The sequence below is a fragment of the Nestor notabilis genome, unplaced genomic scaffold, assembly GCF_000696875.1.
Source record: "Nestor notabilis isolate BGI_N333 unplaced genomic scaffold, ASM69687v1 scaffold8805, whole genome shotgun sequence".
Lineage (NCBI taxonomy): Eukaryota > Metazoa > Chordata > Aves > Psittaciformes > Psittacidae > Nestor > Nestor notabilis.
Genome location: NW_009928795.1, coordinates 1 through 19252, shown reverse-complemented (window position 1 = coordinate 19252; position 19252 = coordinate 1). Strand labels below are relative to the sequence as shown.

At 42.2% G+C, this 19252-nt stretch overlaps 1 protein-coding gene across 1 annotated transcript; it reads right to left on the bottom strand.

Annotated features, from left to right (window-relative positions):
* Nucleotides 1-12763: 12763 nt before the first annotated feature.
* Nucleotides 12764-17483, bottom strand: ANKK1 (ankyrin repeat and kinase domain containing 1; the record flags this gene model as incomplete). Its single annotated transcript, XM_010014672.1, has 7 exons — nucleotides 12764-14112; nucleotides 14486-14531; nucleotides 15118-15236; nucleotides 15500-15655; nucleotides 15753-15802; nucleotides 16625-16776; nucleotides 17189-17483. Coding segments are annotated over 7 exons (2167 nt in total), but the record flags the coding sequence as incomplete, so codon positions are not given.
* Between the last annotated feature and the right edge of the window lie 1769 nt (nucleotides 17484-19252).

Below are 19252 nucleotides of genomic sequence, written 5' to 3'. Positions count from 1 at the left end.
GACCCCCGTCCCTACACACGGCTTTAAAACTCTTAGCCTCTGTTGAAAGCCAAAGCTATGTATCTTTCAGCACAGGGATTGTGGAGAAGAGATGAGCTGAAATACATGTAATAAAAACAGTCATTTGGGAGTCATTTCCCTCCTCAAGTTCTCTGTCAGCTTTAGGACCAAAAAATCCCCAGTAAAATTTGAGTAGAAAAGCCAAAGCCATCTAAAGAAGCGTATTTCTTCCTGAAATCAGAGTGCAGCTCCAGTTCCTAAGGAACTAATCCTTGCTATTTAGCCCATCTGGATACATCTGGAGCACAGTTCACTTGACATGAAGGTTCAAGCAGCAAAGCTGACAATTTTAAGGATTTGGGGTCTTTTGCTTGGTTTAAGACTCTCTTTTCTCCTGGTCTACATCAATACTGCATAAAAGTGGCATTTTATCAACTGTGCCTAGCTGCCATGGCCCATGAAACCCAATCAGAGCTAAAAGTAGTAATTACTGCAATTAGCCTGGTCTATGCTGACAGGCTACAAGAGTCAACACTCCAACACATGCATTCGCCCACACAACAGGCTCAGAGTAGGACTGTGGAAACTGGCCCCCATGGTAATTAATCATAGCAAGCATCAGTCACTCTGTCACCTCCAGCTGCTCAGAGCAAGTATCTGACAGCTGAACGCCAAGGCTGAAAGTTGGAATGTCAAGGATTCAGTTAATCTTGGCCATGGTCAGTTCAAGTCTCAGCACTGTGGCAGTCGTTCTCCAGACATTAGAGAGGGGGTTGGACATCAAGCAAGAGCACAGTTTGAAGGGACCAGCACTGTTACTCCCTGTTATGTGGTTCACTTGAGTGTTTAGCTGCAGAGGAATAGGTGGTGGTGTTAGTTATTGTCTGCCCACATCACAGTCTCACTGTGTTCCTATGTCCAACTCTGGGAGTTGAGACCAGCCTTGTTCACATGCCAAGCTCATCAACATACCCATGTCTTCAGAATCAACAGCTTTTGGAAAGATTTGGGTTGTGACTAAGCATATTTATCAGTGACTAATTACGATGTATGTTGTTACTGCTCTGTTGTGAGCATGACCATTGTAGTGGTAGCTCAGGAACATGATGGCGACTTGCACCTGTCGACCCATGCCTCTAACTTTAGCTGTGAATGACCTTCCTCCTGCCCTAAATCAGGGTCATCATACTAGGCTACTACTCCAGAGGAAAATCCCTGCTCTTCACTCTTAATGCATTACCTTTCTGCATCAGAGTAGATATTGTTCAAAGAATAGCATTATATGCCACAAAGGCAGAAAGCAAGAACATGCAGCCATCACATCAGCTTCTGCAGACCTCAAGGGTGCCTGAAGATAAACTTGGCTGTACTTCAAGAGGTCCTCTGGCCAGAAATAGACAAAGGATACAAAAGAGAAAACACCTGAGGAATTAGTCTGACAGACCTTGCTTGATTTGGGCATCAGTGCCTTTGGAAATCTTTTAGAGGTCTAACTGGAGCCTTCGGGTTTCATATAGAAAATTTGGGTGACTTGCTGTAAACGAGCTGATCTTACTAGCTTTAAAATCTTGGAAACCAGTGCACTTGCCTTACTCATGTGATTCCCTCTTCCCCTGAGGAGTGGCATTTTCTGGATCAAACCTTACTTCCAACTAGTGCTCAGATAAATGCTTCACATTCCCATTGGTCTTTCTGTGGAGGGACACCTGGTTGAGCCAGCTGAACCACAGAGGATGCACTGTATTTTCCGCTTGAATACCACTGTGTGTCTGTATCACAGAAGACCAGGTTGGAAGGGACCTCAAGGATCATCCAGTCCAATGCCTGGATAGTGTGCAGAAGCCAAGAGCTGTGCTAATGTATTGCATCCCTTCCTTCCTCACTGTCCTGACTGGGCCCTAACATGCAACCAAGGAGATGCAGTAGTAAGCACTGTAGAGCTTTCTCAAGGTAAATGCAGTGTGAGCCAAGCTGAGCACTCGCAGTACACAGCAGACTCTCAAGGGCAGCAAGGGGTCACATGCAACCTGCATTTGGCAAACTGATCGTGCTAAGTAAAAAGGCCAGAGCTGTACTAAGCTGGGGACGGAATGTCAACTTCCGTTAGCATGCACAGCCATTCACTTCCAAATTAAGAAAAGCTCCCCTGCTCAGATGCTGAAGTGGTTTTCCTCTGTTGCTGCTGTATGGATATGTTTCTCCAACTAGGCTCAGAAACACCCATTTAACCCAGTCCTTCAGCAATGTGAAGCATCTTGGCATGCTGAACATCTTGTTAACATGATAATATCCTTGAAAACACTTCTTTTCAAAGAACCTCACCAGATATTAGGCAAGTTCCACCTTTTCTCTGTTTTTGTCTGTTTATTTTATGGCAGTGGTTGTTGTTCTTTTTCCCTCCTGTTACTTTTTAAAACTGTCTCAGTGAATTTGTGTGCTGTGACATTTTCCTGCATTTACTGGAGTCTCTAGGGATGAGCCATAAACAGAACACAACTGTGCTCAGTCAAAAGGAGCAATGTATCGGCCAAACAAACCTTCTCAGCTCTCCTGGGAGAAATCATGCTGGGTGTTAGACAACAAATACTTCTTCAAAATAAAGTGGCAGGTCGGTCTCAGCAAAATCTTTTGGCAGAGTGGAGTCTTCTCCAGAAAGACAAATTAATTCCCTGAACTCCTTGTAAGGATCAGTTGGGATTTTTTCCTGCTTGGAGCAGGCAGAAAAGTTTGTCCAAAGAATAGCAATAAGATCTATCACATGGTGATAAGAACACCAGGAAATAAGCTTGTGCTGAAGAGCAGTAGAAGTACCATGGAATGAGTCCAGATATGCCCCAAACTGAAATTCTGTCAAAGCTAAATTCTGTCAGTAGCCATCACATTTCCCTTTTCTAAAGTAATGGCACTGTACCACAGGATCAACAGCAGCAAGTGAAGGCTCACTTGGTGCTTTATTGCAGCTAATTACTGTACCTCTTTATTGTTGATCCTGGCCTCATCTTCCTCTCTGTAATTGCTTCAGACAGAAGCTGAATCTTTACAGTGGTATTTTTAACTAGTAAGGTTGTTTGGGTTTTGGTTTGTTTTTTTTGGGGGGGGGGTTGTTTTGTTCTTAATTCTGAGCACAGTTACCACATCTCTCTAGGATGGAAAGTTAAGTCACGTTCTGTGAGGGCTGGCTGAGCTTTCTGACCATTTCAATCTTTTATCTTCTTGATTTTTCAGTTTTCAAACCAGATTTTTTTCAAACAGAAATTAAGCACTTGTGCAATAAATAAATGGTAGTTCGTGACAGCTGCATGCAAGTTGATTCACAAATCAGTTGTTAACTGAATTGTATTCATGCATCTGAGTATCATAAAAGGGTATTCATATTCTAGAGAGCAAAAAAGTGTGAGGATATTTATTCCAGGAGTTCACACACATCCCCCTGAGTAAGTGGCATTAGACAGAATGGAGTTGTAATCAAATCAGAGTTCAGCTCTTCACACTGATCCCTTGTGGTTAACTTAAGCTAAGCTTAAATACAGGTTAACTCATTAAACAGTTGCTGGGACTCAAAACCCCATTCTGGTAACCTGTGCCCATAAATTCCAACTCCATTGGGTAAGTCTGAGAGACTCACTTAAAAGAAAAGTTACTGCGTCGTGTCCTTGTAAAAGCAGAGCTATTTGTTAAACGCAGCAATACTTAGTGACTCATAACAGCATCAGCAGTCTTTCTTGCTAACCAAACAGAACACAGCTTTTCAACACAGAAACAATGAGCAACTGCCTTTCTACATCATTACGTGATTAATTCTATTCCCATAGGATTTTATTCTATTTGTAAATCACCTATGCAGGATAGTTTAGCCCATGATCCAGGGCCTGATACATAAAAATGATGATGTTTTGTATACTTCTAGTTGGGTGGGACTGACTTGTTTTCAGGTGCAATTGTTTACATCCTTTTCTGAATTACAGCAAGGAAGATACAGATTAAGTAACTTTCTTTTTTTCCCCCCCCAAACTGTAAAAATAGCATAGTGGAATGAATTGCCCTTGGAAGTAATGTCTGTAACTGATAATTTTTTGAGATAAGTTAGAGAAAGGTGTTTTGGGGATGATTTCATGTGGAGGACAGGATACTATCCTTGGGGTTCCTTACAGTTGTATTAAAAACACTGCTCTTGGTAGCATCAGCTAAGGACGGCTACTGGCTATCAGTACCCCTCTGCTTCAGCAAGTTTGTTTTAGGCCAGAATTCAGCATAAGCAACAGGCAAGTTTGCTAGTCCAAAAGAGGCTGCAAACCAGACATGAGAGAAAGTATTAACAAGGTTTTTCTGAATGAAGTGGAGGATATGCAGTGCTCTGCATGGAAGCAGTGCTGCAACTGCATCAGGCTGATTCAGGTCAAAAGAAGCAATCCTTGTAGAAAGAGCGCAGATTTGTCTCTGGCTTTATTCATACAAGACAACTCTTGCACTAGGCAGGCTTTCCCTAATGGGAGCACTCCCCTGGTGTTTCAGCCTTGCTAAGGTTTTAGCCCAGCTCCAGCCAGAGGTGCAAAAGAAGTCGCTTTCTCTGGGGGGGTCTCTTGTGCAGGGTCTTTGCCCTGCATGTGGCAAACATCCCAAGCATAGATCCATAAGTTGCTGACCACCCCAAACACAAGGCAGCTTCTGACCACCCGAAACACAAGGCAGCTTCTGCTGGGAAGCAGCTTTATGGCTCTGAACCTCTGAGGCAGCCAATGTCCTTCATTACAGTAGAGATATAAATCTATCCTCCTGGGCTTGTCTGCGTGCAGAAGACTTTTCCTAATGCCATAGAGAGTGTTAGGAGCAGAAGACTAAACTGCCAAAGCAAGAGTCAGAACCATGGTTATCTCCTCACCAGACTGCCTCCATGCTCTTGAACTCAGGCCTCTCTCAGCCCCTAACAATGTACTGCCAAGCTTTAAAAACTACCACTGTTGGGCTGCGGTTTGGATATCTTTTCTGGTTTCTTTGGGTTTTGCTTTTTCTTCTCTTCCCAGAAAGGAGAAAAAGGGGTTATAGGTGGGCCAGTAGCAAATTGCAGAAGAGAAGGGTTTCATGCTGTGCTGGAAGTCAGAATAAAGTATAAACTGATGACAAGATCAAAAAATATTCAACTTGCTGAAGATGAAATGCCTGTTAGGAGAAAAGAGCAAGCACTCCTTGATATCCAAACAGGCACTTTCTTCCATTACTCTGATGGAAGTTCTCACACTTGCGTGCAAGGACAGAACTGGGCAGGGAGCTGCTTTTTGAAATGATGCATGGGTTTTATTTCAAAGGAAGATGATAAAAATGCTCCCTAAAGCTGGGGAGTAGCACAAGTAAGTGATGGATAGTCTGGAAAGAGAGCAGTCAGAGCAGGATTAATTCTGTGAGGCCATGAAAAACCTGTGAAGGGAGTAAGGCATGTCTTACACTGATGTCTAATACAGTACAGATCCTACAACCACCTCCTTGTAACAAAAAGAAACACATAGCATTCACTATTTCTTCTTACATTAAAATCATTCCCTCCTACATTCACATCATTGCTGTCAGAAACATCTTGATTCTCCACACTTAAGGGGGCATGGAAAAAAACAAGCATTTCTGCTAAAAATAGACGTTTTTTCCAAGCTGTACTTCAGATCTGTTTTCTCCAAAATGCAGGATTATTTTAATTTAATCACATATGTGCATAGTTCTAGTACTGCCAAACAAACAAACTGTAGTCACTAGCAAGCAGGAGCTTTCCACCCTTCCAGATTTGCCACTGCTGAGAGAAGACTGCTTAGATAAGCAAACACTGGAAACACCCAGAAGAACGTAGCGACTTCAAAAGGTTTCTGTTATGAAAATCCACTGCTTTAGAAAACTTTAGGCAAAACAGTAGAACTGCCCACAGAACTGAATGCTGTTTAACCTGAAGCTGTCTGTGTAGAAGTATAAGGCAGCATCACATACAGATACAAAGTCTTTGAAGATCTGTTTATGTGATAAAGTATGCCAAGCAATTCAGAGACAGCAGGGAATGAAAAGGTCAAGGTTCCAACACATTTGGATCAGCTGAAAGATCTGAGGTCTTACACCAGGGCAGAGACAGGACAAAAATTAAGGAGTCTGAGTCTTAATGAAGGTAATTTTTAAAAACAAGAAGAGAGCAACAGATACAACAGAGAAGAAAAGCAATGTACATTTACAAGCAGACATGTGGGATTCCAATCAGGACATGCAATTTGAATGACAATGTGCTATGACCATATGATCTTAAAACCAGATTCATACCAATAGAAGAAATCATTCTGCAAGTGAGATGTGACTGGGCATACAGGTAATACCAGAGATGGATTCATGCCAATAGAACTCTTTTACTCCTTTCCAGAGCATCCACCTGCTTCCATTTAATTAATTGGGAGAAAAATTTTTCTTTCCCTCACCCTCTTTCACTGTGGACCATCCTTGTACCAGGCTGTGAAGTAAAACTGTATGATCTGAATGCCAAGAAACACCAAAATCCTTAGTCCTCACTTTGGAGAATAATCTCTTACATGATTTTTTTCCCCCAGTTTTGTAGAGGGATGATATTCTAGCAATGACTTTCCAATCTGTTCCTCCAACTTGTTTCTTGGTGCATGCTAGTCATAAATTAACATTAACCCTCCTCAAGCCAGATACTTTCCACAGCTCTCTTGTGGAAGAAATACAGATATTGCAAGGATGCAGAATCAGTGAGAGACAAGCCTGTTCTAGTGATCCCTCTTTGTAAATGATATGACACTATGTTTTTTCCCCAGAATAAGCCTTATGACCAATCCTGCTGTTCCTATGGCACTTGAGTCAAAAAGACCTTATAGGCCAGTTCCAGCCAGCCAGAAGAAATCCCAGGTGTGATATTTGCTTTTGTTTCAGATCAGAAAGATGTCAGAGCACTGACACTTTACACCGAGCTTTATTTTGAATCCTGTAACACTGAAACAAAAATATTTGATGGTTGGTCAATGCAAAACAAAAGCAAACAAAGATTTAATTTCAAAGCATTTTACTGTAGAGTTCCCCACAGAAGACCTAAACTTTTTACTGAAATGCCCACAAAGCATTTTGATCATGAGATAACCACTTCTCCTGCAAACAAGTTTAAATCAGAAATTCTATTGCTCCATGCTGCTTGTGACAAATCCCCATTTGCTCACTTTGTTAGTTAGGTTGTAAATTTCTCATGCAAAAAGTTGCTTCTAGTTAGATACAGCACTAAGAAATCAGACAGCACTTAAGAAATCAATAACAGTCCTAGCCTTCGCCCCTCCGGTAAGAGAGATGTGCTAAGACCAGTCCTTGGTTCAGTTGATATATTTACTCTTTACTCTGAATTTACTCTTTTACTATGTATTTCCTATTTACTCTGAATTTGTGTGGTGTATGTTGAGAACCATATGTGTTAAAAGTCACCCCTGGCCACTTCCCCATGGGTCTCTTGGACAGAAGCAGTGGAAATCAAATGCAGAAACTGGTTTGGTATACCCAAAGTAAATGGCAGTGAATTAACAGCTTGTGGATTAGCTTCAGAAAAAGCTCACAGGAATCAAATAAGTGGCACCTTCAACCCAATCAAAGGGCAGTAGCAAAGTAATGTGACACACACACACCCCCCTCATCCCCTCCCCAAATATAGTGGCTGTGGCTTCTTTTAAAAGCTAGTAAAAGTTGCTGTGATTAGAATGCTGCTCTGTTCACCCAAGCAACTTTGTGTACCTTAAAGATGTGATTTTTGAGAGGCATAAGGGTAAAAAAATCAGGTCTTTTGAAGAGTCTAAACAGTACACTCAAGAAACAAGCTGTTTAGAAGATTTATGTCCTGTTACTACTCCCTTTAAAAGCCCTTTAAAAGACACTTCTGGCACATGCTGCCTTGGCTGTCAGTGTTGCCAGTTCTTGTTTAAGAACGTGATATAACCATCAGTATATTTATCAGCAGGGACAAAAGACAAAAAAGTATTTGAACAAGGAAAAAAGTGTGTGCGTGTGTGTGTGGGGTGGAATGGAGACCTGAGATTAATTTTAGAACTAACACACTGTAAGTTGCACAGTCACAAAGCGGAGGCTGGAATTCAGATTTCCAGAGTTTGTAAAGATTCACTTAATTTCTATAGAAACTGAGCAGCAAACAGGTAATTTTCTCTGTGAATTGCTTCTATCACCTCAGTAATGCTCAGCAAGAAGAATGTATTTCCCTTGTGTCTTCTTAATCCCCTGTTATTTTCATTATAAATTTAATTAAGCTCTTTTAGAGAACATTCTATGACATACAAGCTGAGTTTTGTTTTTCTGTCAGAGTGATGACAGAAATAAGCTGCTGAACTACATGGCAATTGGATTCATTTTTTGCCTGTGTAAATATTCCAAGTGACATTACGCACTGGAGATGTTCGCTTTTCTCAGCTGAATCAATACAACTGAAGTTAAGACAAAGAGCTCTACAGTAAAGGTCTGAGTGAATGAAGCAGGCCTTCCAACCAGTCCTTTCCTCCTCTGGAGGATGCCCACAGCTGCCATTTCTGGAACATCTCGAGAGCAGATTATCTCTGTGGAAATTGGGTAAATGCAAGCAGCTTCTAATGCTTCCATTTCTCTTGAAATGTTTCCAGAAGGATATCCTACTCTGCTGTGAAATCAGCATTTGAGGATCCTCCACAGATTAGAGCACAGCTGAGCACTGCTTCCTTGTGACAGCTTTTTCTTTCTGTGCTGGCCCTCAGTGCAAAATACTATTATTCCAGGGAGGCCTCTTCTGAGCATTCTCTTTGTTTTACTTTGGACTGGTTACCAAGCAACACATGCTGCATTATCGATGTTCCAATAGAACATAACTTGAATGGGACACTTCTTAGTTTGGTTTTCTCTTTGCAAATTTTAAAGAGAAGATTTATTCTAGGCTAATTCACAGTTTCTAACACCCTGCTCATTTCATACGGTTAGTTGACCCTATTGGATAAAATTTATCAAATCACAAGGTTACCAGGGTCCAAATTTACACAAATGATGTCTGAAGACAGATATTATAGTTATCAGTTTTGTTACCATGCAAAGGAACTTGAAATAGGCTCTCTTTTGTGAAAACACATATCCATGCTTCACCCCACCCCAGTTCTCCATTTTAACCAAGTGAGAGTTGAGAACATCTGCCTTTGTTCCTGTCTGACAAGCAGCTGTGGAGTCACTGACACAAGTAAAGCCAGAAGCATTGCAAAAGCTCAGCACTCACAGCTGAGTCCAGATTTCTGAAGACCCATGCAACCCATTTTCTATATTTCAGCTACAGGACTTTCAGAGCTGAACGTAAACATCAAAAATAAAACCCAAACCACCTTTACCAAATAATTAAGCCTTTAATGAAGGATTCTGGTATCCTGAACCTTTCAACTTCACTTCGAGAAGAGGAAGAGACAAGAAAAGATCACATGACATAAGCTTACTTAAAGGTCAAATATATAAAAAACCTACTGATACTCAAAAAGGAGCCCTTAATTTTCCATATCAGATTAGCATGTTCCCCAGCTGCTTTTCCATTATTCTACTCATCTACCACAAACACCATCACATGTAGGGATGCAGAGAAACCAATAAAGAAGTGCATGCATTTGGATAAGGCACGGGGAAGTGAACCATGCTACTTTTGTCATGTCTCTACAACTCACTGGAAGCAAGAATTGTGATCAATTCAGACAAGCTGGGAAACATGCACTGTGCACACCAGTAAGAAGTCAACCTTTCATGCCTCACTTCTCCTCCAGCCCCCATCTGGAGATTATGGGGAGTAAAATGAACACAAGACACTCCTGTCACAGATTTGAGCCCTTGAAATCACACATTAAAAACAAACAAACAAAGCCCAAACCACAAAACTCCTCCCTGCACTTACTTCAGTTACTGCTGAGGTTTTGTGTTGTTACTTGGACTGTTGGATTTAAGACACTACTAATACAAGGAGACCAGCATCCCTGCTGCCAGTCACATCCATCACACTGCAGAATTTCAAGCATCACTGCTAAGAAAAACATCTTCAAAGTGATATTGGAGTAAGAGCGTCACACCAAAGGAGAGCTGTCTCTCTATGCCTCGTACTTCTTTAATGTCATGCCTTTGACAGCTTAACAACAGCTAAACAGCTTAGGTCTCAGCCAAAGATTTCCAGGCTGTTTGAGTATGAGAAGTATGACATTTTAGTTAGAGGCAAAGCTTCCGATTTGCTACAGATACCCATCTGTTTGAATCTAAGCATGAAGAGCACCATTCCTGCAGCACATGGCTCACAGCAGTGGCTTCATGGGTTCAAGTCCAGTCCTTCCCTCATCACCCTTGAATCCAGGTCTGTGGTTTCTCCTGTCTGCCAATGCAATATAGTTATGACTTCCACATTGCAATATAGCTTAGGTCTCATAGAGAATTTTAAATCTGATGCTCTGCTCTATCCTGATCAAACAGCTGCCAGCTTTTCCTGTACAATAAGCATTTCTCAAGCACCAAGCCTAGAGAAAGCCACAGAACAGAACCTCACTGTACTAGAGCAGTTCTAGTTGCTGGCCAAAGCTGAAAAGGAACTCCCTTTGGTACTCCATTCACCTTTGTTCACATGAGGTAAAGAACCAGTATAACACTTTTGAATGGCTAAAGCACTAAAGATGACACTGGAATTCCAGCAGAGCAAACAAGAACAAATACTGATGTTCAGCTAGAGGAGACACTCTTCAGCACAGTTATATTTCTTATCTGCCTAAGCACAGCTACTGGAGCTTTAACAGCTGTCTGTTCAGACCTAGTAAGCCTATTTGTCTGGAGCCCACCATTCTCTCACTGTAGGAAGCAAATTAAGTGTATGCATTATTGCTTTGGCTTGCTTGCTGGGACCTGAATTGCACTGCATGCATGAGCAGACTTTTCTATTTCTCCATCTAGAAAGAATAAAAAGCAGCACTTCCTAAAGCTATGACTCCCAGCTAATAAAGTCCATCAGGAAAAATGCATCTTACCCCCTGCAGAGCTCTGGATTATTTGCTTACAGTGCAGCATCATTCCAGCTAAAATGATGAAAGAAAGTCATCATCCCAGGCACATTCTGGAAGCACTTAGCAAATCACGGTAGGATTGTAATCAGCCACATAAAAATGCTACTTACTATAACAAAAGAATCAAGCCCATGAAGACTGTATGTTCTCCAGAGAAGTAATCAAGCTCTAGAACATCTTCCTGATGGAGATCCAGAATTACTTCCCAGCAGAGACATGACTTAAACCTTGACCTGAAAATAGCCCGTTCTCTTGTGCATCAACTGTTAAATGGGGACTTCTCTGAGGCTAGAAAGTCTCCTTTGCTCTCCAGCAAGCATACTGAGTGACCTACACTACTACCTAACTTACTGCTGAGCAACTTCCCTGATTCTTCACCACTAAAAAACCCCTCACAAACAGAACCAGACATAAAACCAGGATGCATTCATTCCTCATAAAACCTGTTCTACTCATCCACAGAAGCATATTTTCAGCAGAAAAGATTGAATTTAAGGAATTGATTTCCACACACCTTAAACACCACTTTACAGGAAAAGCCCCATCTCACAGCAAAGACTACAGGAAGGCTCCTTGAAATTAGCTTTTAGGCTAATGCCTACAGCTGACTCTTATTACCCCAACCCATCCATTTCCCCAGACTAATTATATGCTAACATTCCCAGCTGTTCACTGCTCTTAAAAAACCCACAAAAATAAATAAACACCACCCCAAAAAAACCCAAACAACACCCCCCCCCCAAAAAAACAAACAAACAACAAAACAAACCAAACCAAGGCTAGAAGAATTTGGGTAACTGCTTTTCTAAGTAGGAGCTATTTCAAGCAGTCTACAGAACTTCCACAGCAGCATTTTGTAGACTGGAGGTTATTGGTAGCCCTCATGGCAGGGAAAAGGATTCAGAATTAAACCCACTTTTTGAGTTATCCTTAGAGCTGCCTTTCTAATGACAGCTTCAAGTGTTTAAAGTCTGAAGTGTGAAGGCAGTCAGTAATTCGAATTCTTAGGAAAAAAAGCTCTTGGCCCTTTTCCTCTGAAGGGATGGAGTGGAATTATTCCAGAATTTCTTTTCTCTGTGTTGCATCCATTTAAATACACTCTACTAGTGATTTTTCTTCCTTCCTTGTTTTATTTTATTCTTCTTTCAAAAACAAGATGTCAGAAAATCTGACACAGTGCTGTACCATATGCTTAGTGTCTATTTCCAGCAGCAGGTGAGAATCTCATGATTCAATTCCCACCTGTGCCAAGGCCATTTTACACCAATTTGCTCTGTAGGAAAACATAGAATAAAAGCAATAAAATCTGTGGAAGACTTCTATGTATGGGTGGCTGTGCACAGTTTCAGCATTGCCCATGTGAAAAGGGAGTACATATATCAATTTCCATCCCTGCACAGTAAGTATTGTAACAGGAAAGCATTGCCTAAAGCCATCATCACCAAGCTCAAATGTTCTACAAGTTTGGTCAGACCCTGGAAAATAATTCGTCAGCTCACTTCTGAAGCTCTGTTTTCTTTTATTCTTTTAGTGTTCATGCTTAGAAACTTCCATTAAAAAAAAAAAAAAAAAAGGAAAAAAAAAAGAAGAAAAAGAAGAAAAAAGTATTTTCCTGTAATCACCAGGTGACAAGATACAGTAGTTTAAATCATAGCACTTGATACTGGAAACCTCAAGTCATAAATGCCAGACTTGATGACCTACAAATCTGTCCTTCCTGAAACAAATTTGGGTCTTGAAATTTTAGCATCATTCACCAGAGTCCTATTCCCTGATTTATTAATCAACGAGTCCTTGCCTTGAAGCAGTGTAATGATGTTTTCTCTCTGATGTCTAATTGCCAACTGGAGGGCTGTACAGCCAGTGATATCTTCCACGTCAAGCAGAGCACCAGCCTTAATCAAAGTCTTTATAATGGCCATATTGCCCTTGAGAACAGCAAGGTGCAAGGGTGTCCAACCCACTTTGTTCTTAGCATTAACATCTGCCTTGCACTCCAGAAGATTGATGACAGTCAAAAAGGAGCCCCTCTGGACTGCAAAATGGAGGGGGGCCCACTCTGACTTCTCAGCGATGTTGGGATCTGCCCCACATCTCAATAGCTCACAAACTACTGGCTCATCACTGTAGCGAGTGGCCAAGTGAAGTGGTGTCCAGTCCATGCTTCCTTTGGCATTCAGTTTGGCGTGGCTATCTTTCAGCAGGTGGATAATTTCAATGTGTCCTTTGAAAGAAGCCAAGTGCAGCGGAGTCCAACCTTTGTCTGTCCTCAGCTCCACATTGGCTCCGTATTTGATGAGTTTCTCACAGATGAGATACTTCCCTCTCACCACAGCCAGGTGCAGGGCACTGTAATGATTTTGATCCAGGCTGTTGACAGAGGTCCCATTCTTCAGCAAATAATGGACTACCCTGAACTTCCCCCTCTCCACAGCAACATGAAGTGGGGTTCTGTGGTTCTTTTGCTTTTTCTCCAGGTCTGCTCCTTGACTGGCCAGCAGTTTCACCAAGCTGACATGTCCAAAGCAAGCTGCCACATGGAGGGCAGTTTTGCCATCAACCTCCTGGGTGTTGGAGTCAGCCTGGCGAGATAGCAATACTCGGGCCACATTCTCAAAGTTGTTCTGTGATGCCAAGTGCAGAGGGGTCCACCCATCATACTCTTGAGCATTTACCTGGGCCTGGTGGTCCAACAGGAGGCGTACAATTCTGTCATCCCCATTCTGAGCAGCAAAGTGAAGAGGTGTCCAACCATCTTCATCAGGCATATTGATGTCTGCACCATGCTCTATTAGAACTGAGCAGATCTCTGGCAACCTCTTCTGAACAGCCATAATGAGTGGGGTGTAGCCACAAGCCACCTGGCTGTTCACATTGGCTTTACAGCTCAGGAGAAACTTCACCTTTTCCACATTTCCCTGGATCACCATGAGGTGAAGTAATGTGAGGCCATTTTCATCAACTCTACAGATTTCCTCAGACAGGATGTCCTCTGGACTTTCAATCTCACTATAAGAAGGTGGGACACGAACCTCCTGATTGTCAGTTTCTACAGGGAGGGGAAACAAAATAGGAGAGAGTAAGACCAAGTGCAGCTTGGTGTGCACATGATGGGAGAGAGAGCATGTGAATCTTCATAGTATGAAATGAAATAAAAGTCATTTTAGAGACAGAGAATATGAAATGAGGCAAGACCGCTACATGCAGGCCATCAGAAAGCAGAGAGACATCTGGCTTCTCCCTCATGGGAACTATATCTGCTATTTTCTCTACAGTTCATTTTCCTCAGCTTAAAAAGAAAAGTCACTCACATAGAAAACTTTCTTTAGTCACATCCTTATCATTGGAGACCAAGGAAATAGGCTATTTTTGTAGGCTTCCCCTTCTTTATTTTTGAACTATAAAGGAAGTCCTCTACTTACCACCACTTCTGGTGTCTCGAGGGAAGGTGAACTCTTCTTTATCACTCTCATTTTCATGAAGGAGAAAAGAAAAAGCCATAAACCAAAGCTGTTTAGATGCATTCTATAATGTTTGCACATAGTTCTTCTTTGCTCCTGCTCTAGAATTTTGTATTATCATTCCAGTGAGGTTTATCCAGTGCTGTTATCACATTGAAAACTCAGCAGAGCAAAACATGACACTAACAGGAATGTGGGAGACTGAAAATCATCACTGGATATCAGTGAAATTTTCCTCTTACTCATTTGCTCACAAACATGCATATATTCTACATCCTTATTGCAGCATGCGCATACAGTATCATCCCAGCTAGTAATTTTCTTTGTCGTACAGAAAACACCCCCACCTCCCCAACCCTCTATACTCAGGCATCTTGTTTCTTGCTGACTATACAACTAGGCAAAATGTCAAAACAGCAATAGTTCACAACTGCTACTTCTCCCTGTATGAAGCTGACTTCTAGGCACGACTACACTCTAGTAACTGGGCTAAAAGTGTTCCTATCCTGAAACCTGACTTTTTTTCTTAGCCAGAGAAACACATGGGAGGACTCAGTGGCATTTCCTGAGTGGTACTGGGAAGCCTTCCTTACCTGCTGGTTCCCAGAGATGGCAGGCTTGTGGGACATCTTCCTAACAAGGCGCTCATTCTCTGGATCTACTACAAGGCTTTGTATCAATGATAGTAGCATGTCTGTTTCTACAGGGATATCTACCAGAGCAAAAACATGGTTAGTTGTGCAGACTACCCAGATATTTAGAACCCAATCAGTACCCAAGGTTGTGGATGTCTTCCACATAGCCTTCATATGGGGAAGGGAAAAAGGGAGAAAGAGGATGTGCTGACAGCAAATATGTACCAAGCATTTCCAAGACCACAGGCAATTTAACTGGCAAAGAGTTCTACATGAGTTTATTCCCCCACTTGTTAATGCATGCAGCTGACCCTTGGCTAACATGTATCACATCAGCTACCTGTAAAGCTTGGCCTTTGCTTAGGGTCTTGGTCCCAACATCTCTTCATCAAGTCAACCATCTGCTGGCATTCCCCTGGCCAATCATCATTGATAGGCTCCAGGCAGGGCCTCTTCCCTGCTGCAACCTTGACTATAATGGCCATCATGTTGGCTCCTGAAAAAGAGCAACATGCACTGGGCTTTTTCTCTGTGATCATGGCTGTAATAAACATTTAGTAAGTGCAGAGCATGTAAGAAGTGTTCATATTTACCTGCATAAGGTTTTTTCTGCATAAGTACCTCCCAAATGACAATTCCAAAGCTGCAGGCAATGAGAGATCATGAGCAATTACTCCCATATGTATGCAAACATAAAGTTCACTTATTGCATTCATCTTCTGAGAAATGGGAAAACTAGGAAAGAAATTCTTCAGGAAGGAAGGGTATCATCCCCCACACCAAAAGGACATTATCTTATGAATCATTACATTCATCTCTGGTGCCTCAGAAAAAGTGTTGGTGTAGTGAAGGAGTGATTTAGAGCATTTCCTGTGAAAGTCAGGCTCCTGGTGCCTTTTTTTCCACTGTACCACGTTGGGTGTTTGTGCTCTTGACTAATGCAAGTTCATGTGTCCACACAAATCCTCCTTTGTTTCTTGTCTTGGGTTACAGTGTAGTGTAGTGACCAAGGAGCTGATGAATTTCCAGAACACAGATATGCAGCTTGTGTAAGTGGGCTGCAAAACACTTGGGCCAAAAGGAAAAAGTAAAGTTGAAATCTTTTCTCCACCTGTTATTGACCAAAATGAAGCTGAATATCAAAGTAGACAAGCGGTATTACACTTGTTTTAAAAGCAAAATTAATCTGAGCAGCCACTGCTGTTTGTTCTCTGCTCTCATCTTACTTCTTTTCTATACAAACTTCTACAACCTAACATGGTATAATTTCATTCCCCCTCACTCTCCACCACTGAGGCTTGAGTACCACATGCCACTCCCAGTGTGTTCCCCACCAAGGACATGATGCAAAGCACAGAGCCAGAACATAAAGAAACAAAATGAGGCAATGTACCAGCCTCTCTTGCTCTGTGTAAGAGCTAGGAGCCAATCCTGAGTGACTTGTGAACAGCAAGGCAGCCCTTACCTGTATACATCATATTTGATTCCTGGGGGCTTGCTGTTCTGGAGGAACATTTCTGGGGGGATGTAGCTCAAAGTACCTCTCAAAGCAGAGCTTTCAATATATTGCATTCGGCTCGACTGCTCCATCCATTTCGATAGCCCAAAGTCTGAGATCTGCAAGCAGAAAAAAATGAGGGCCTTTGCTGTAATGCTCACAATCTCACACTCCTTGTATTAGCTGAGATATAAGTCCATCCTTTGTGATCAGGGATGTGAGAAGGTACCTAGCAGCTGAAACTTAATAAACCCTGATAAAATTGGAGTCAATCCTTTCCACTGAGTGCAGCAGATCAGCATTTCCTCCTAAGTTGGAGCCTTAAGTTCCCAGATCTGGCGCAGACTGTATGATCTTGAGAATACCATGTAATTTGTTTACCAGCTACTTCTTAAAGCTCCACTGGTCAAACTTTCATTGAGTGTTCCTGAAGAACCTAACTTAGTAGGATTCTGGACTCGTTTGTCAAAAATAACCTTTCTATTAGTTGAGAGATAACCTGTCCCTACAAAGACAGCATTAAGGTCATACCTTGACATGCATATTCCCATCTAGGAGAATGTTCCCTGGTTTTAGATCTAAGTGCAGCAAAGGAGGTGTCATGCTATGCAGGAAATTCATAGCCAAGCCCATCTCATGAATAACCCGGAATTTGAGCTGCCATGACATTTTGTGAGAGGGAAGAATTTTCTCCAAGGACCCTCTTGCCATATATTCCATCACTATCCCTAAAGGGCTCTTGCAGACCCCATAGATAGTGACAATGTGCTGGAATTTGATTTTCTCCATCTTCGTTGCCTCTTCCATTAGACAGTTCATACTGGTCCTGGAAAAGTAAAAAATAGATTTTAAAAAGTGGTATCAATCCATTACCAGGCTAAGTTGCTGTACAGTAGCTTAGTGATATCCAGCCTTTCCAAGCAACCCTGCCTACCTCAAAAAGATTCATTCCTATTTTCCCCTTGAACTGGTGATAATGCTATCACATTATGATCTTTTGCAGACTAAAATCTAACATAAAAGATGTTATGACTTTTCAAAATAAGCCAAGGATTGCATGGGCAAATTCATCCACTAAGCTCCTAGAGAAAGAGATCAAAACTTCCATCTTAGTCCAGTTCCTTCAGTGATCACAGAAAGCCTTGCCCACCGCAGTGAAATTCCCAGGCAATGCTTCCCTGAAAGCATGATGTCAGCAGCAGGCACAGCATGGTGAACCATGCCTTTTTCATACATGTCCACGAGGCAGCCTCAGTGATAGCCTGCACACTGCTTGCAGGCAGCCAGGATCCAATGACACACTAACCTTCTGAGCTTGAGTATATGGAGGCTTGCACAGCCAGAGGGCATGCCTTGGCTATTCTTACTCCTATGCCTCAGCTTTCTGTCTGTGAGCATGGTGAATCTGGTCCCAAAGGGAGTCTAGACATGTGGCAGACTTTTTTCACTAAATCTATACATTTCCCAATCTGCTGAACAAGTTGGGGTGCCCAGAGCATGCTGACAGCAGCCAAGCAGTGAAGTGCCAAAACTGCATTCAAAAAGCACACCCTGGGAATTAATCTGAGCTTGCAACAACATTACACCACGCCACTAATACCTCTAAACACAGTTCAGGTAAGCAAATCATTCTGCCAGACTTCCTCTAGCAGGCTCCCCATGGTAAGCTGTACCTCTGTACCATGGAATATCAGGTACTGTCTTTCACACTGTGGAAGAAAGGCTTAACACAGGAGACAGTTCAAACTTCCTCTGCCAAGGAAAAGGATGAGCATGGAGAAAGAAGCGACAGGACACATGGTTTTTGTAAGCCCACAGACAGGAGTGCTAGGGACTTTTAAAAGCTCCTCTGAAACTCCCCACAGATTCATATGCCATGCACTCAGAGATGTTCTCTGTGCATATGTGTGCATTAGGCAGACTGCACACTAAAGGTCTGCCTCTCACATACGTGGAAATCTTCTAAAGCCAATAAAAACAACCAGTGAGCAATATCCCCCCAGATGCACAGGACGACAGGACCAGTGCTGGCCCTTTGTACAAGCCTCACAGAAAGGAAGGATTTGGGCAGATGAGAGACAGAGCAAAAAGTAAACTGAAGGGGCAGGTGCACCACCAGGAGGAAGAGCATGTCTGGATGGTAAGGCAAGTGAGGATGCTCACCAAAACCAGCTGGAAATTCTCTGTCCCTCAGCCTTAGATCTGGTGATTTTTATGACTAATTTAGTTCAATAGATACCCATTAGACCCTATGTCCAGTGAAAGCTTCTGAGAAGTTATCAGGCTGCACATGCCCATGTTAAGTTTAAGATGCCTACTTCAGCCTCCAGATTTCAACACTAGTTGTTCTGAATAAGCGTTCTTTTCCTACTTGCTCATGCACATACACGCACACACATAAGAAAAAGACAGAAACAAAGCAGAACTCCAGATCACTAGTGTTGTTTCCACTCCCTTTGGGCACGAAAAATTTGACTTCCCAGGGAGAAGAAGCCATGTGAAGATTCCCTTCAGAGCTTTAGCACCAAAACACCATAGGTGGCTCTAACAGACAGTTTGAACTGCTGAGCTAGAAGAGACCGCACAGTTACCTCT